The sequence below is a fragment of the Pholis gunnellus genome, assembly GCF_910591455.1.
Source record: "Pholis gunnellus genome assembly, chromosome: 16".
Classification (NCBI taxonomy): Eukaryota; Metazoa; Chordata; class Actinopteri; order Perciformes; family Pholidae; genus Pholis; species Pholis gunnellus.
This window is the reverse complement of record NC_136543.1, coordinates 1,073,837-1,093,748: the sequence shown is the minus strand read 5'-3', so window position 1 is coordinate 1,093,748 and position 19,912 is coordinate 1,073,837. Positions and strand designations below refer to the sequence as shown.

The 19,912-nt window shown below is 41.9% G+C and overlaps 2 protein-coding genes across 2 annotated transcripts; both read left to right on the top strand.

Moving 5' to 3' along the window:
* The first annotated feature begins 334 nt into the window (after positions 1–334).
* On the top strand, positions 335–2,366 carry polr1h (RNA polymerase I subunit H). Its single transcript, XM_079176126.1, has 5 exons — positions 335–473; positions 898–1,017; positions 1,403–1,506; positions 1,585–1,694; positions 1,775–2,366. The coding sequence occupies exons 2-5, from the start codon at positions 900–902 to the stop codon at positions 1,797–1,799; spliced, it is 357 nt and encodes a 118-aa protein (XP_079032252.1). The 5' UTR covers positions 335–473; positions 898–899; the 3' UTR covers positions 1,800–2,366.
* Positions 2,367–4,808: 2,442 nt separating this feature from the next.
* gtf2h4 (general transcription factor IIH, polypeptide 4) lies at positions 4,809–19,247 on the top strand. Its single transcript, XM_079176123.1, has 14 exons — positions 4,809–4,913; positions 5,286–5,404; positions 5,478–5,582; positions 9,507–9,638; positions 9,872–10,057; positions 11,166–11,274; positions 13,010–13,078; positions 13,199–13,282; positions 15,466–15,631; positions 16,189–16,319; positions 17,494–17,541; positions 17,622–17,700; positions 18,438–18,499; positions 18,981–19,247. The coding sequence occupies exons 2-14, from the start codon at positions 5,289–5,291 to the stop codon at positions 19,089–19,091; spliced, it is 1,398 nt and encodes a 465-aa protein (XP_079032249.1). The 5' UTR covers positions 4,809–4,913; positions 5,286–5,288; the 3' UTR covers positions 19,092–19,247.
* Positions 19,248–19,912: the final 665 nt, after the last annotated feature.

Here is a 19,912-nt window from a genome sequence, read left to right as displayed (position 1 = left end):
TCTCTAACAGACACATTAGAACATTGTTTAATAGATGAATAGAATAGAAGAATTATGTTGCACCATCTGCCAGGTAGAATCATTTGAATTCTCTAGATCACTATAGGTTGAATTTGGTTCTTGTAATATGGACAGCCATAAATGGTGTAAGGAGAATAAATGGAAGAGGACAACCTGTTTTATCTCACGACTACTATCAAATGTAGTGTCGTACCATGTGCTAACGGAGCTGAGCTGTTCAGACAGCATGGAGATTGAGATTCTGAATCAGAGGCGTAGGTGACCTGGAACCTGCCTGTTGGCACTCGAGCACTTAATGACGTCCCAGAATGCGACGGTGAGAAGCTGAAGGACCAGCAATGTGAGACTGCACAAGCCAAACTCAACGCAACATTATCGACGGGAACGTTTGGTCTTTTCGCGGGAAACTGCGTGTTATTTGTGGGTAACAACGACATTTATACATGAAAGCGGTGAGTAAAGTCATCTACATTCTAAAAGTGATGATGTGGCTAATGTTAATATCACGTTAGGTTTAGCTAACGGTTGCAGATTTGCTCCAGTTCCTGTCACGTGCTAAAGTGACGCGCTCTCTTCAATGTTTTGCTTTAAATTCTTAACAATGTGAGTATATCTATAACGTAATTTTATTCTGAAGGTAAGACTTAATATCTTCAGGACTTTTCAAAAGCGTGACACAACCCTCCACACGCAGTACTATAAATATATGAATCCACATATATGGAAAACAAAAAGACTAACTCTAGTCAACAACTTTATTTATTTAAAAGTTTCAATTGTGGCCAATATTGCAATTCTGCTACTGTTTGTAGTAACACGGCCCACGGTTGCATGTGTCTCGCGGACTGTTAACTAAAGAACGCTGCTGTTCTTCAGAGATGTCGTGTTTTGCTGGTGACCCCAACTTCTGCTCAGAGTGTGGGAGCGTGCTGCCTCTTCCTGGGATACAGGACACGGTCTGCTGCCCGCGCTGCTCCTTCTGCCTCCCGGTAGCAGGTACCAGCTCTCTGTGTGTTACTGTTCATCCTCTACCCCATAGAGAGCTCTTCAGCACGGGAGCCACGTAGAAGCCTCCACAGTCCACTCGGACAGTCCGGCCTACATGCTTGTATGCAGATGGTTTGGTTTGTCCAGGTTTTAGATTCCGTCCTCCACAGTGGAGATTAATGTTTTTTGGTTTGTGGTGTCCTCAGCTAATGTTTTAAAAGATTGAACAGAAAAGTGCCTTTTAGAAACGATGACACATTTGCACTAAAGAATCCACACACTTCCCTGTGAACAGCTGTGAAAATAAAGAGAGCTGTATTCAAGCTGTTGTTCTCATACAGTCTTCCTTGATGAGGGCACAGATTTGCATTACATGCATGTCTTTGATCACCAGAGTTCTCAGGCCAGGAGATCCGCTCTACTGTCGTATTCAACCCAGAGGAGCAGTCGTCGGTGGCTCTGAAGGACGAGGAGGCCTCTGAACTGAAGGGCCCTGTGGTAAGAACAGGTGCTCACTGCCTGCTGTGTGACCATCACTACTGTACTCTGTATTCATGAGGTACCTGCTCCCTATAGATTGACAGGCGCTGCTCTCGTTGCAATAAAGAGGGGATGGTTTACCACACCAGGCAGATGAGATCTGCAGATGAAGGACAGACTGTCTTCTTCACCTGTATACACTGCAGGTAATCAATACTGTGGCAGTTAATTTGAACATTTGGTGCTGTGTGATATTTTGCTGATCATTTTGATTTGGGTGTTACAGGTATCAAGAGAAGGAAGACTCCTGAGAAGAAGTCCAGCTCTCCCTCTCCATGCTTCTACCAGTGTTGGTGTCAGATGGTCGGGTGCTTTCCCAACTCATGGATCCTAACTCTAACACTGGGCCCTTCACCTTTGGTTTATCTGAAGACGCTCACTCCCTGTTCTTGAGTTATTAGCATTCACACCTTGAATAACTTTGACAACATAATCTTAATGCAGGGTCTACATGCTGAGTGGACATGTAGTTGGTGAGAGCTGAGTGAGCGACCCAGCAAACCAAGAGGAGCTCAAAGAGAATGTGTAGCATTTGTTCTGGGCACTAGATGGCCTCCCAGTGGCACACAGCACTGCTCTCTGCTAAGCCAGGCCACAGATGTCTGATGTAGAGCATGTCAAATCTAAACCCTTCATCAACTTTTTAAGATCTATATATTACAATTTCTACGTAATTTTGCCTCTTACGTTTTCATCCTAATCACTGTTTCCTGAATAAAGTGTGTGATGGATGAATGACATGATTATTGAGTGAGCTAGTCTTCATAAGCTCGGTTGTCTTTAATGTATTGGCTGAAATAAAGATCCAATGGGAGTAAACATGGGCATAAAACACATGAAGCATTAATTCATTACACTACTGCGCTCATAAACTACACGGGTGTTTTCACAGTTTATCAGTGTGCACCAATTGATCCATTAGTTGAGTCTGCACTGTGTTCAGGTGCTGAGCTATAATTATGTGATCGCCATAGATTTAATGCATTGTATAATTCATGACATTTCATATGTGCCTGAAAGCTCAGAACATTTCCAGTGAGTGACAGGAGGTTACATGTGGATCTGTTGGATCATGATGGTCCTCTGTAATAAGTGAAGAACCCCAAAGATGCTTCCTTTACAGTTAAGACCAGTTCATCGCTGTAGAAGAAACACCAACTCAGTTTTTGAGAACTCACTTCAACTGAGGAGAGCAAAGCAGTGAACCGCTGTCTGTTTCTGACAGTTCACAGCTTAAGTTATTTCATTTAATGGCCAAATGGCTTAAGTTTTACAATGATGTCGGTAGCCAAAAAACAACATTCCTCTGCATTGTCTTGACTGCTAACCCAGAGAACTCTGGGAAAAGGCGTGTGCGGGACCAACCCGTTCTCATTAGCAAGGCATCAAGTAACTTGGGTGAGAGAATAAGCTGCAAGAGTTACCAGCCACATGCTTCAGCTGTGTGTGTGTGTGTGTGTGTGTGTGTGTTAGTGGCAACACGGTAGCACAGTCATCAGAGAGGTGCAGTCAGTGACTCAGAAGGAGTCCAGCTCTTTTACACATGTGCATATGTAACATGTAACATATGTACATGTAACATGGGGTCCAAAACTACTTCCATTGGGAAAGGGACATTTGTAAATCAGCAAATAATTTATTTGAGGGAAATCAACTTTCCAGTACGAACACTTGGACAGTCTTTATTTCAATCTTGATGTCCTAAAAGTTGTAAAATTAGATTATAGCCAAATCCAGAGTTATTTTCCTCGACATAATGGACTCCTGATCATGTGAGTGAGCCGAGACAGATTCAACAACTACAAATCAAACAAACAAGCGTGTTTCTGAAATACGTTTCAAGTTGTTATGGTCATTTTGAATAATATATAGTTGAATATATGCATTATGCCTTTAAAACTCTACACAACAGACATTACGAAGACTAGGTTCTCAGATACTGCTTCTGACAACATGACTGAATTCACCAGTATCTATTCACCTGAACGGTACAACATGATGTTGTATGTGGTATTATTGTACATCACCACAAAACACTGAGGTAGACGTCACTTGTTCTGTGTTATCATGTTTGGTTCAGGAGATATGATGCAACATACATCATTTGGTTATGGCGGAAAGTAAAATGTCCGCCACAAGGCTTTTTTGTGATGCTCAATTTCTGAAAATGTTCAGGCCCCACACCTCACCAGTATACCAAGTTTGATGCTTTTATAATGCTTAACACATCACCTGTACTACAACCCATTGCTACTGGAACCTCATCAATTGTACCATGTTAACAACGGGATAAGAGGAGGGAAATATAAAATAATGGATAGACATGGAAGAGAATTAATTTCTTAGGAAAATGTTTGTATGTCTTTGTTTCTGCTGCTGAGAAAGCTATTTACAAACTGCCCATTAACAGAATCCAGTGCAAGGTTCTGAAGATTCAGAAACAAACTGCACAAAGTTTGTTCTGATTAGAAAAGTTGTTATTGTTGTAAAGCTCATTTGTGCTCTTTATGGTGGAACTATCCGTACGCACAGCAGATCAGTATGAAGTTAGTTCTACGGGTAATTGCAGAGTCATTCAGAATTTGCCCTAATGCTGCATATTGAGTTAGAGGTCAAAGGTCAAATTCTGTTGTCCTTGGTGTAAAGAAAATACAACTGGTAGATAGATAATAATCTAAACTTTACAATCATTTATGACTTCATGATATTCTGTGGAGTTAACCCTCTTTTATACTGACTTTACATGTAAAATGGTGAAAGAATATGGAAACATTGTAATGATGGAGGGATGAAAAAAGGGGTGATAATACATAGACAGCTACCACTGCTGCAATGCTATCATGCATCTTCAAGACATAAACCTTAAAACAAATTACTAGGAGACGTGGTACCTCCACATTGGCACAAAGAACAAATGTTAGGGGTCTGACTCACAGACTATATTAAACATCACAAATTCACATTCAAATTGAGAAGGATCTTATTATCCTATGTAGCTGTGCGTGTGTGTGTGTACAAAGTTATTTTTAATAGTTTTAGTTCTATGGCTATAATATAGTGATTGAGTCTGAAATGATGAATGATCAAACTGAAAGACGTTTTTACTTTTCTTTATTCTGGGTTCATGCTCTTCATTCTCAGTCCAGCAGGTGGCGATACTGTGCCTTTTAAGTTGTTCCACCATTAGCATTGAAAATAGCTGAAGAAGAACACGACCAATGAGGACGCTGGTATTATGCCCACGTGACCTGAAAACATGGACCCACAAAGAAAGAGAAGTACCGTATGACAACAATGCAGTTATTTTGTACTTTAAAATAAATGTGCTGTCAGGAATTCGTCGGTAATTTATTTCCGTCTTCACGGTAAATAATGTATTTGACATACGTATGCTTCTAAGCTTATTTCCAGACTTCTGTCCGCTGAAACGTTAGTTGTTTGGTTGTCTTGATGTCATATTTTGAATGTAACACATTTCAGAATAAGCTGTTAACACACTGCCTCACTAAATTCAAGTTACGTACCACATACGTGTGCTGAATTACAGTGTGGTCCAAAAAACAAAGAGCTATCCAGTCATACGTTATTATATCACTCTGTACTTTGAGATATGACCAAAGCCACAATACATTGGTGCTGCGTTGTGCTGTCATGGTAATGAACGACGTAATCAGGAGGACTGAGTGTGGCTGTTGTCGGTGACTATGCCCTGATGCTATTCTTCTTTATCTTGGTAGATAATGAAGCTACGTGTCCAGCTGCAGTGTAAGAATCTGCATGAATACCTGAGAGAGCTGAGCCCTGATATTTTGGACCGACTGTACAACCATCCAGCAACATGTCTGGCTGTCTACAGGTATGATGCTCATGCTGTTTAAACAGACATATGGTTCCCAGGACCATTTTATATTGTGTCTGATCTTCTACAGGGAACTCCCCTCTCTGGCCAAGAATTATGTGATGCGTATGCTGTTCCTGGATCAGCCTCTACCACAAGCAGCTCTGGCATTGTGGGTGAAAGTAGACAGTCAGAAGTAAGTCACTCACCTTCTTCATTACACCTCTAGCAGCATTGTAAGTGTGGAGAACCATTTTGATTCCGCTCTTGGACCACTTTGTAACATTTCCTCCACTGACCTGTTACTGGGGAGTTTTATTTATGATGACTTGTTTTTAGGGATTAGTGGCATGCTCGTTCAGGGTTGTAGAGAACCGCTCATTGCTCTTTACTCCAGGGAAGTGAAGAAGACGTTGGTTATAACTTTAGTATATCCAGCAGCAAAAGTGAAGTGCAGTCACTGAGCCCTGAAACCCTGCTGCTGCACTGTTTGCTTGTTTATTCAAAGTTTATTAATATTGAACCAGTCACCAAGTAAAAAGTAGATTCAATGAACGCTTCTTGAGTTATGCTAAAGACACAAGCACCTCTACCAGGGGTCGGCAACCTTTACTATTCAAAGAGCCATTTTGCCCTATTTTCCACCAAATAAAATTCGTCTGGAGCCGCAAAAGCTATTTGATGTCAAATTTCTCGCCACATATCAAGCATTCAGGTAAGCCAGCATCGTTGGCAGTGAAAGCAAATTAATACCTCCACGCAGAATTAAACTCTTTATTTTCCTCCGTGACTTTTCTTCTTTTGGATTTATCCATTGATAGTTTACCGAGATCATGATCAGCCAAGTAGAAGGAAAGGCACTCTACGTCGTAAGATACAAGTGGCGGATCGCGTAGCACGGCCGTATTTCAATATATTACCATTTTGCTCGACAGAGTTCGAATCCAGGTTGATGCGATCTGTCCATAAATATATTTTCTTCAATGTATTTCTTCATATGTGGCTGTGATGTAGTGCTCACTTATACAATTGTAATCCCCGCAATATATATGAGATGTGGCTTTTAGATCTCCAGCAATATGTTTGTGAATGTTTGACGAATCTGGCAACAGAGGCAGAAAACAGCTGCTGCTGTTACACGAACACAACACACGCACGGAAGAGAAACCAGTAGGTTTAAAAACCAGTAGGACGTAACACCGGCACCCACTGCATGCCCAGTGTACGTGAATAGTCACGTGATATTCATTTACAGGCGTTTTAGTCTGGATCTCGAAAACAATGCTGAAACGCCATGTGGACGGAGATAGTTTTTGTTTGTTAAAACTCGTAATTAAACGTATTAAGTGTGGATGTAGCCTCAGGGAGCCGCAGCAGACGGGCCGAAGAGCCGCATACGGCTCCGGAGCCGCGAGTTGCCGAGCCCTGACCTATACAGACAGAGACACCTTGCTGTGTAGTTAGTGCTGCTACAGTGCCATCTATTGGCCAAATGGCACCACATTTGTTAAGGTCACTTATATCTACATATGTCAACCAAATTTAATCAATTGGTTCAATCCCGGCTCCACTAGTCCAACCGATACCGAGAACCGATCAGACTAAGCTGTAAGCCTCATTGTGTGGAAGAGAATGGGATCATTATTTGATGGTAAATGGTAATGGGTGTACTTGTATAGTTCTTTTCTAGTCTTCTGACCACTCAAAGCTGTAACACTACATGTCATCATTCACCCATTCATACAGATGACAGGGGACCATGTAAGGTACCACCTGCCCATCAGGACTAACTGACATTCATACTACATTCATACACCGTAGGCACAACTACAGGAGACATTTGGGGTTGAGTGTCTTGCCCAAGGACACATGGACATGGACTAGCGGAGCCGGGGATCGACCTGCCGATCCTCTGATTGAAGGATGACTGTGCTCTACCACTGAGCCACAGTTAATGATTTGGTGCATTGATGTGTAAAGAAATATCAGACTTGACTTAAACATTGCTTTCCTAACTTTGTAAAACAAAATGTCTCAGATGTATACAAAGATATACATTTTCTGAATTGTAATTTATTATTAAAGTAATAAATCGCGCACCAGCAACTTGCTAAAAAAGAAAACAGAAGTAGATATGATCGTCACATTGTAGCATGGTGGGCTGCGTTTTCAAGTAAGCTACAGTAAAAATGTCAGGAAAGAGTTTCTGCTTTATTAAGCCTCCTGAGCAACATCCAGAGTGGTTGTTCCAGCCAAGAGCTGCACGAGCTACAGCCGGACACCTGGGAATACTGGAAGGGCCTGAGGAACAACAGACTACATACGTTAGGCCGACTCTGTGGCCTGAACCAGCTGACCTGCTGTATGTTCAGAGCCAGAGTTCAGCTCCCTGAAGGAAATATCATTACACCAACTCTTTGCCACTTCCTGCAGCATATTCAGTGGCCCTGTGGGGACAATTACTAAAAGCTATGAGAAAGCTGACCGTGGTTAGGTTAAAGACAGGTGGAACAATATGAGACCCAACATTTTCAATTTAGTGTATTCCAACTCACAGCCTCAGAGATAAAACCGTCTCAACAAATCATCATCAGCATGTCCATTTGGCTGTTCTGGAGCTTTCAGTTGTGAGACACTATCTTCTTCAGCAGATGGGAATTTTCCTAGTTTTTCTTTTCATATCAATCTCAAATGTGTGTTATGATCGGGGGCTCCCTTCCCTCGCTGCTGGGGGGGACTTTGTGGTGAGATGGTTTTGTCGATTTCAGGTAACTTTATACAGTATTTGGTTCACTCATACTGGAAAGCATGGAATTAATTTGTTCACATGTTTATGATCTAAAAAAAAAGAATCTCTCTAAAGAGAAATGGCCTGCTCCTATTTCCACTACCTCATTACAGATATGTAAATATCCTGCAAAAAAAGTTCCAATATCTAATGTATATTATAAACATAGAATGGATCGGCCCTTGTCACCAACAGGCTATCTGATATCTGATATTGGTTTTGACTTTCACGTTAGTTTTCTAAAAAGCTCTGTAATGAATGCTGTGTCAGCTGTTGTCTCCTGCAGCGTTAGGCAGCAGAAGCTGTCATTCACCCAGTAATAGGTACCTGAATGAGGGATGAACCGATCCAGCTTCTCCTCTCTTTGAGTGTCTTTGAATGTGATATCTATGCTCTCTTTTTCTCAAATGTCAAATGTGCGTGCCTCACTGTGTGGGATGATTTCATGTCAGGTAATCTTAAGCCAGGGAGTTGGCCGCCTGCTGTGACTGATTGAATGTAAAACCAGAATTTAATAGTGACATTGACAAAGTTCAGTCGTGTTGTGTGGTTCATTCAGTGCTTGGATGCATGGACCTGTCACACCAGAATGAAAACAGTAACACAGAGCGTATTGATTCGTCATCAGGTATCGGCCATCACATGAACGATCCACATTGAATACAGTTTCTTTGTGTCTCTCGTGGTGCAGATTTGCTTTAGTGGCCAGTTTCAATCTGATTTAAATCATTTACCTATAATTTATAAACGTACTCCAATTTAAAATGAAATAAATAGAAATTATAATCTCAGTCCATTTACATGCATTTTGTACGTATGATACATTTAATACATGTTAGTGTTCAAATGACATGTTGTCTTTTGCTTATTGTATCCCATTGCTTCTGTTTGATCATATAAAGGTATTTAACTCTTTATGAAAACAAGATCTTAATGGGCTCAATAACTTAAGTGAGAATGACTTTGCCCTAAAAGGTCTTGATCATGAACTGTGAATGAGATGTAGGACCTGTTGTTATGACAACAGCTTCAAATACATTGTAAGACTACTATAGCATAGACAACGCCAGGCGTTTGTCAAACTATCAACAGTGAGATCAAGACTACAGCATGGTACCTGGAGTCAGTCTCGCAGCAGCATGACTCCCTGAAGGATGACTGTCACATAGTGTCACCACCAGTGGTTCTCTCATAGGCAGAGACATCATTAAGGTGAGAGGAGGTGTGCATTAGCTCTTCAGGGTCAGAAGCTCTTTAATCACATTCAGTGGGACGACTGATTTCAGATAACAAGCACTGTACTTCACTGTGACGTTTTCTGTCTCCCTGCAGGGATCATGATGAATGTGTGTCGGTGTTGGCCGGACTCCGCCTTTGGCACAGTCAGCAGCTGCAGGGTGGTCTGCAGGGATACATTTTAAATCCAGTGTTCAAAGACAACCTGAGGATAGCTCTGCTGGGCGGGTAGGTCTGCTCCCTGTGATCCCTCCACATGAACATTCAGCCATGTGCATGTTCGCTGTGTTACACTGTGTCAGTGGACACAAGGTTGAGGTTCACCTATTCAATGTTTGAACACAGTTAAATGTTGTTACAGTTATAAACAAGGATTCCAAATGTTAATGACATCTCACTCCCACAGTAACTAAACAAGTCTCTAGCTTTTGTTGTTTGCAGTAAAGACTGTCGGCACACAGGGGCAGAGCATGGGCAGATGAGGGCAGCAGTCTGGGTCCTGACCGCCACGCACGGGACATTGAGAGTCTGGACCGCTACGCCATGGAGCGCTGGGAGGTCATCCTGCAGTTCATGGTGGGTTCTCCCTGTGCTGCTGTCAGCCAGGACCTGGCTCAGCTGCTGGTGCAAGCAGGCCTCATGAAAAGGTACACACTCATAATAATAGAGACCACTGACTGTAAAATGTCCACTCAGTACATGTCTGGGTCACTTATGTTAGTCTCAGTCTATGTTTCTTTGAACTTAAATGTGAATAACACTGTAGAACTTCATAGAACTTCATAGTTCTAAAACGCTGACTTCAGAGATAAGAAGACAAAAGTTTCTCATTTCTCCTTCCGATGCAGCTGAAATGGAACCACAGGATTTCATCTGCTGTCGCTAGCTAGCTAATCAACATTAGCTCCATGAGTTAGTTGGTGTAAACACTTTTAAATTTGAAGCTGCAAAGTGATTTTGAATATGCTTTTGATGACCAACTGGCATGATATAATTCTGGCTCTGCACTGTGTGATGATGCAATGAAGACTGACAAGTCCCAGGCACAAAGTCAGCCAGCTCACCCGGTGATGATCCATGTAGAGGACATGGTTAGGTTCACGCTTTATTGTAAATATTTTCAAACAATGTGTCACTTTTGTGTGAAAAAAAGACTTTTGAGGACAAATAAATGAATTTGGCAAATTCTCCTCCAATAAAAAGCAGGACAGAGCTTCTAATGTTTCCCTGAACTTGACAGAAAGCAGCATCCAGGACTGGATGCATTACGCTAGTTAGCACACTAGCATTAGAAGCTTAGATTTGAGCAGGTAAACTCACTCTTTAATCACTTGAGTTGTGTTTTTGGTTTTGGGACAAACTCTCCTACTACAGCCCAGTGCACAGCGCTCCACCATGTGCCCCACCCACCTCTCCATGCAAACCCAGATCAGAGGAGATGCGTAGTGAATCTGATCGTTTGTCTGCAGTTTAACATCATAGAAAAGGGCTGTTCAGAAAGGCCTTTTCAAATGGTGCTAATTCATCACATGAAAATGTCAGCTAAACATTAATGAGCTTTGTTGAATTGACTGCACTTTGCTTACATTCGTAATGACGAACTCCACCCGAAGAGCACATCCTCCTCCATTTATGAAGAATTATGGAAACTCCAGACAGAAGAATGAAACTGAATAAACTGACTGAACTATAGGTTGAATAATTGTTGTGTTAGTGACACAGAAATGTCTTCCTGTCATCTGCTCTGTTTGTCAGTGAGGCAGGAGAGGCGCCCTACATCACGTCAGCTGGTTTCCAGTTCCTCCTACTGGACACAGCCTCTCAGCTGTGGTACTTCACCCTGCAGTACCTCAAAACTGCTCAGGTATCTGGGGATCATCTGCTTCTTTGACCTGACTAGCTTTAAATAAGTTAGACCAGAGGTTATCATCCACTTACCATTAAAGGTGCAATGTGTAAGATCTGGCCAGAACTTAAGTTTAAAACATTCAAACGTCAACTCCCATTATCAACAGAATGTGAAGCGGTTACATTGTTGATCTTATATCAAAGATGTCAGGCCTCAGCCCGTCCTGTCTTCTAATACCTCTTTCACCTCGAGAGGCGTTAGTGAGTCACTGTTGCATCCAGTCTGTCCTTAGTCCAACATGAGAGGCTTGTCAATAATACATCCATGGTCTGTGTACGTTTGGATAAAATACAAAGTGACAGAAACGAGAAAAGCACTCGTCCCCTCGCCTCGTCCTCACAGCCACTGGGAGACGACTTCAGTGGGTCCCCACCTCCGCAGGGTCTGATCCTGGGGGGACAAACTTTCTGTTGCTGCCGTTAAACAGGTTGGACCCAGCGCTCCACCAGCCAGTTGCTTTAACTGTCAACTGAGGCTCTGTCCCCTGGAGCTGCTGCATGCTCCCCTTCTGGCGAAGTAACGAAACAAAAACACAAGTGTTTGTCTTGTCTCTGCCCCCACAGACCCAAGCCAAAAAACAAAGTATCAAAGCACGAGGTTACACGGACCGCACAGCCCCGGTTAGTGTCACAGTAAACACACACGGCTAACGTAAACTAGGCCGACACCACGCGGGAGATTATAAGATAGCAGTGTTACTTTGACCGGCTCTCACAGTTGCAGCAGTTGGTTGAATATTGTGTATTCTTGCCCTGCTGTTAGTTAGTTTTTTTCACAACTGATGACTGTAAATTAAGGTTGTATGGACCCAGTAGTAGAGGTGAAATGCTGACCCTTATTTGTTTGGAGCACATTGCTAGACTACACAGTGCATCTTTAAGGCTCTAGAGTCTCTGTAGCTCATCGTCATTACTCTGATTGACACTGCTCAAAGCAGAGAGCGCTCATCAGTAACATGAGTTGCTGCAGAGAATTCAAAGCTGCAGACTCTTGGGTCACAGTGATCCATTTCTAGGCTTTCTACTTCCTGCACGAGCCTGATCAATGCCCTACTAGTGTGTGGAACGAATACAAAATAGAGGAGGACAAGGTGGGCCTCACTAACCACGAACTGCAGCATGGATGAACTCATCTGACTGAGGAATGTTCATACATTTCATCCATACATCAGCCGCAGGTGAATTCAGCTCAGTTCTTTTTGTTCTGCCCCTTCTGAAGAATCAATAATGTCCCAGTGAAGCAGGAAAGGAAACAATAAAAAAAATAAAGGCTTCATTACTGCCCCATCAGTATGTGTGTCTCTGGCAGTGTGGAGGTTTGGAAACCGCACTGAGACCTTCATGTTGACATATTTATATTTACACACAATGTTAGTGAACAGTTGATGAAATACATTAATTGTTAAGGGAAATGAAGACAAATGATTGCTTGTAGACTCTTAATGTCAAATATCAGCAGGAAGTGTTTCAATGATGGTGGTTTAACAGTATGTGAAAGAGTGTATGAGATGAATCAGGGCCGTGGTAATGTACATGGAGTTTACCATGTGAGCTATACGAGTGGCTTCTAATATCAGTCAATGTTGTTTGTTAAAGGCTGACATTCATTTGTTCATGCCGGCTTTTATTTCATAACCTGCATTTATCTGAGAATATCTACTGATATACATTTCATAACTTGTCTCTTGCAGTCCAGAGCGATGGACCTGGTGGAGATCTTGTCTTTCTTGTTCCAGCTCAGTTTCTCTACTCTTGGCAGAGTGAGTGCACAGCATTGTGTGTGCGCTGTAAAGCAACATGACTATGACAGCGGTCTGAAAAGTCCTGCTGTATTTGGGATTGTTTGTTGTTATTGATCATGTGTTGCCTGTGTGCTTCAGGATTACTCAGTGGAGGGCATGAGCGAGTCATTACTCACCTTCCTGCAGCACCTGCGAGAGTTTGGACTTGTCTTCCAAAGAAAGGTGAGGCACTGAGAAGGAGAGGGAGGATCCACTAACACACAAACTAGTGTCAGCACCTCCCATACCATCTCCTTCACATGATCCTCATGGGGAAGCTGGGTCACTGCAGTAATAACATAATGATGGGATACACCTACACTTGCATTGCAACTAGACAATGAATAAAAAAAGTACACTCAATTGAAATAAAAAGGGAGCAACTGGTTTATGTGATTATTTGTAAGCAACATCCAGCTCTAGAACATGTTCAAAATACAAGCAGCTCATACATCATAGTAGCAGCAGAAATGACTGAGCCAATAGAATCTTTTACAGCCGACATCATCCAAAATATGAGACGCGCATGTTGTCAAGTGTGGTTTAGCCTCAGACATCCAGATGAGTTAGCAAGCTTTACACGTTGAATTAAAACTACTATTAAAACTGTTACCAGCAGCATACATGTCTGCTTGTTGCATGTTCAGTTGTCAGAATCATTATTCCAACATCAGACTCGAGTTCTACAGAATTCAGACTGGATCACGACCGTTACAGAGCAACAGGTTACTGCACGATTATGGCCAAAATCATAATCACGATTATTTTTGATCATTATTGAGATCACGATTATTTATCACGATTATTCATTAATTTTAGGGACAACATCCAGTGTTGGACCCTTAGCGGCGGGGGGGGGGGCTACTGGGTATGAACCGGATACTGGACCTTAGCGGCGTCGGCGTGGGGGTGCTACCGACTGTTGCCATGCTGTGTACAGTCCTCGGCGGGGGGGCGGGCATCTTCACCACATCCGCTGGTGGGAGTGTGTGCGATGGTGGCGGAACTCCGCCGTGCGCGATACAGAGCATGCATTGTAAACGCGCGACTATGTAGAGACAGACATGACATGACAGAAGCGCTTGATTTGATATGTAGCAGAGCACGCATTTTAAACGTCAATATCGCCGACGATCATGCTCATTTATTTGTGGCAGCCAAAATCGTGATCGCGATTAAAATTCGATTAATTGTGCAGCCCTACAACAGGTGTTTCAGTTTAACCAGTGACGTGTTAACTGCTGACTCTCAGCTGAATGCGTCAGTGACTTACTTAATGGTTGATAAATAATAAACACAGATGATGTAATGTATGTAAACAGCATTCGGCTGAGAGTCACCAGTTTACACGGTCACTGGTGAAACACCGGTGGCATCTGTGACTGCAAGCTATTTAACGAGTTGACTACCACTGTCCATTTTAAGACTCAGTAAAGGGAAAGCTCTGAGTCTGTCCTGGTGTTTGACGTTCTGTTCATGAACATGGATAACAGAGTGGATCATCTAGTGACTTGTAGCTTGTAATGTCTCTCTGGTGGAACGTTACACGCTAGGACTCACCAAATACATGTTTATATCTGGACATTAGCTCACGTATTCTACCCACTCACTGATAGAACACAGATCCGTAAAGTCCCTCTGTTGAGGTTGCATTCTCCATCTTTGGTGGTTCATGTCCTTCATTGTTGCCAATCTGCATGTTCACACTTACGTAGGTCACCATTGTTTACAGACTGTAAAAGGGTTTAGTACCATGTGAAAAAATACCAAGTATGCACATACAGTAATGAAAGTATAAACTAGAATACATTTTAAAGGGGTACTCCTGTGGTTCGGTATTGTGTTTCTATAAAGTATGGAGACTTGCAGCAAACAGATGAAGAACAATGACTGCTGAATCAGGCCTAAATGTGTTTTTATTAAATGAGTTGATTTTATTTCACTCACTTATTTCTCACAGGGAATTTATCCTGGTTCTGAAATTGATCCCTTTATACAGGATGGTGTAGTGAGCAGTGAACAGTTAAAGCATTGTTACCATTTGACCGTCTTCAGGGATTCATTGAATTCACAGCACACAATATGCACACATCTACTGATCCCCTGGTTGGTTGCTATTGATTTTGGCACTAATAGTTGTGATCTGATTTATGACTTTCAAGACTCAGCAACCATCAAGTGACTGATGAATGGGTGTCATTGTGTAAAATCTACAAGCAGAATTTGCTGAGACAAAGAAAAGACTTATTTATAAAACTAAATATGAAGTGAGTGAAATTAGTTTCGATATAATGCTTATATTCAGGGCAAGTATGTATATTTATGATATGTTAATATTCTGTAATTCTTCTGTCTATTATCATCAGAGGAAGTCGAGGCGATACTATCCAACCAGACTAGCCATCACCCTGGCTGCAGGAGTCACTTCCTCCTCCTCCTCCACCTCCTCGTCCTCCTCCATCTCCATCCCTGGTACTGGAGACGCAGGCTTCATCGTGGTAGAAACCAATTATCGTATCTATGCCTACACAGGTATGTATGAACACTGGACGCTTTCTGTGCTGCATGCTAACACTAATACATTAAATAAATACATTTTACACAAGTCCCTATTCAGATGAGACCAGTTTTGAGAAGACTGGGGGACCAGATAGATTTGATTTTGGCAACACCAGCTGGCTGTTTTTCCAAGAAACTTGATACAAGAGAAGTGTGAACTGCACAACAGTTAAATCATTCCAACCAGTGAATACCACAGACTATCCAGATGTATAGTCAACGAGAAGGGAGAGTTCAGCCCTCTTACTGAGAGTGAGGGGTTCAGGTGGATATCAGTGTCATGTCTATGTGTACAGACCAGGAGTCAAGAAATCGTTAACTTAGCATACTTAGCATAGACTGGATGCAGGGGTGTCCTGGCTCAGCCCAGTGTTCATAAAACGTACCAACACATCTAAAGTTTCCACAGTAATTATTCAATGTTTCTGAATGCATTTGATCATGTCTCTGTGAGTAACACACGGCAGCGTTTGAAAGGACTAGCTCACAGAACCTGCACTGACTCGTTGGGGTTTGCGTGTCCCTCCCAGACTCAGAACTTCAGATCGCTCTGGTGGCTCTCTTCAGTGAAATGCTGTATCGCTTCCCCAACGTAGTGGTGGCGCATGTAACAAGGGAGTCAGTGCAACAGGCCATCGCCAACGGCATCACAGCACAACAGGTACTCAACTACTGCACACAATGTACTCCGCAGGTGTGTAGGGGCCAGTAGGATGATACCATAAATCCATTGTAAATACCCTTTATATTTATACACACAAATAGGAGGAATATATATGCTGCCATAATATTGTCCAGCTGGCCCCCAAATACCTCTTCTCATAACAGTTTATGTGTTGATATTGGGCATGTAGAGGTACTTTAACAATATGTAAACACTATGTCACCTTAATGTATGCTTGAGCCAGAGAAGCTGATACTGAAGAACATATTCAGTTACTGAAGTCAGTGAATGCTCAAAGAGTATGAATGCATGTAAGAGAGGTGACCAGTAAGAGCTGCTAGCTATGTTCAATTCAAAGAACTGATTCGACCCCATCCATCATTGGCCTGTATTTGCACTGTGGATCATCTACTTCTACTTTACATGTTATGCCACCAAGCTGTTTTTACACTTCTGCTAACAGCTACAACTGCACCAGTACTGTGAGATCATTGTCCAGGTAATATAAAGGATGGGTTCACATTTTGTCAGATCTGTCCTGTTATTATGCCTCCACTGCAGCTAAGAAACAGTGTATTCACATACCTGTGCAATGTATTTCTGAGTGGAGCTGGGGCTTCCATCCCATCACTTCGGGAAGCATGTTAGGAAGAGATATTTAATGGCCAGTCTGAACAGAAACTATGATTACAGCAACAAAACCTGTTTGAATGTAAATGTTTTGTGCAGAGTCCTTTTTCTTGTCTGTGGTCAACAAGTCCACATTCTCTCAAGTCTTACTAGATACATAACCCGAGATGAAAAGAGTTTCATATATAAAAAGACTCCAGAACACTGTCTTCCTTACTGCTGGTATATTCTATATTGTCCTAATAATAGTGATGGGAATCTAGTAAGTGTGTTATTACACTGATGTAGACTGTATTTCCAGTGGATCAAAAGCATATCTCAGATGATAAACGGTTTCTTAGCTATATTTTAAATGTACACTATTTACATTGAGCTTTTTTGACAATTTATACAAACATGTCAAAAAATAAGTTTTGAAGTGTTGGGACCAGGAATTGTCTTCATGTCCGTATGATATGTTAAGAGAATGATTGTTTCCCAGCTGTATGTGTAGATCACACTTCCATCCAGCTGATTATGTGAGTCTTTTTTTACCCTGCAGATTATCCACTTTCTAAGGACCAGAGCTCACCCTGTCATGCTCAAACAGGTACATCCATCTCACACTTCATTCTAATGTTTGGCCTTTAGCGGGTCTGCAGTGGCTTCACCTCCATCTCTGTGCTTCAGACTCCAGTGCTGCCTCCAACTATAACCGATCAGATTCAACTGTGGGAGCTAGAGAGAGATCGACTGCAGTTCACAGAGGGTGAGTTTATTTTTCAATGTGGGTGCAAGCCTGGGCAGCAGATGTTTGACTGGATGACAGGCCTTTATTTTTAATTTGATAAGTATATTTTGTCATATTTTAGTGACATCTCTCTCAGATTTCTGATCTGCTCCTGTTTTCATCTGCACACTTCCTCCATGTTTACCTGTTGTAACGATAAATTCAATATCATGAACATTTCAGCACTAATTCTAAGCAGCAACCATCAGCACAAGGCATGATACGAAGTGCCTGCACAGAGCCGGTGCAAACATCTGCATAGATCAAAATGAGAGCGTATCTGTTGTGTGAGCCATGCGAGTGAAAACCACATCTGATACACGTCAGTGTAGACGGGGGTCAGCCAGTTGAGGGCTGTATTTCATTCAATTAAACTTTACAGCAGTGGGCATTGCAAACACACCTGTTGAGGATGTGCACTCTACTGAGCACCTTTCTACTTACCATTATCTGAGAACTGGCTTTTATTTGTACTTTCAGCTTCAATAACATTATAAAAACATTTCTTTATGTTTGTAAAAAATATTTATGTCTTAGAAACACCGTTTTTTGAATTTAGAATCCGTTAATTGAGTGGAGAAGCGAATGTGTGTGATTGATTTCTCAGGCGGGGAGGTTGTGACTGACACACAGTAATAGAGAGGATGAGTACTAACGTTGTGCTGGCCTTTAACCTCATTCCTCACCTGTCTGGATGTTGTCGGTGTCTCCTTCAGGAGTGCTCTATAACCAGTTCCTCTCCCAGGCTGACTTCGAGGTGCTGCGAGACAGAGCTCAGGTGGGATTTTGTTATCACCTCTCATCATGACTGAATAATATCAAATCTTATTATGAACGTCGTATGGATTTAATCATCAGTTTAGCTGTTTTTCGTCTCTGTGTGTTCTGCTGTCACTGATCACTGCACTTTTTCACCCTGTTTATGCTTCAATTGCACATTTAATTCATGAATTTCTACCGTCAACAACAGCAATTTTCCATGTTTTTGCAATTTTCCAGTAATGAAATCACACATACACTATAAAAGTATATTGACATTTGTGTTCCCATATGTTTGTATACTTGAAGGGCAATCTTCAAGGAACACTTTGGTTCATTATAATTTGGGTCTTGGGTTTCGTAACTCTGGCAATCACTTTTATCAGTCATAACCTTGTACTCACTAGTAAGTAATTGAACATGATGCGGTTCCTGTTAGAGGACCTTTGTACCTCTGTAAGTGCTCATACTGTGTGTTTAATGAAGCTGTTGTGGTGCAGGGTCTGGGCTGTCTGGTGTGGCAGGACGTGGCTCACAGAGTGATGGTGGTGTCGCCGCTCGGACACAGTGAGGTCAAGAGGTTCTGGAAACGGCAGAAGTCTAACACGTAGCTGTGACATCACATCTGATGACAGTCACTCCCATGATATCAGGATTGTCTTGCTGCCACATTGGTTCATTGCTATCAGTGCTATAAGAAAGTGTAGATGATATGATTATTTTTTTATGTTTCATAAAATGATGACTTCCATGTAATGTGGATTAAATGGTGGTAAGAAGAAAATGTACACCTCTGCTCATTCTTCAATACATTTAAACTTCCTTATGAAGTAGTTATGTAAATTGCAGATGAAATAGTGTCTATTATACTGTACGTTACACAATGTCTAAATATGGATGTGGGTTATAATCTGTCCATCTTATTTAAAGGTACTGTGGTAGTTTCTTTGAAATGACTGGTCACAGATGAGGTTGGAGTCGAAGATCAATTTTTGCAGAATTCTTTATTGGACATGAATCATGGGACTGCAAAATGTCTTCAACTCTTTGAAGAAACCGTAAAGCCGTTATACCCTCCCATCACACAGAAGGGGGGGTGACATACAGGGGTGTCAGTTTTATGACCACACACGTATGTTAGCCAGTTTAAACTTAGTGTTGCGAACCTGTAAGTTAACTATTTATTCTTCAAAGGAAAACTGCTGAGCACAGGCCATACATAAGTCCATTATGGAGATGTTCAGAAAACAGGCATGCAGAAGACACCCAGATACACCTGTTCGAGTGCGTTCGGTCACACAGAGTGTGTGTGTGTGTGTGTGTGTGTGTGTGTGTGTGTGTGTGTAATTTTACCACAAAGTGGAAACACACATTAATAAGTTGTGTTGGGACTGCTCATAAGCTACTATAATATTACATACAATGTTATGAA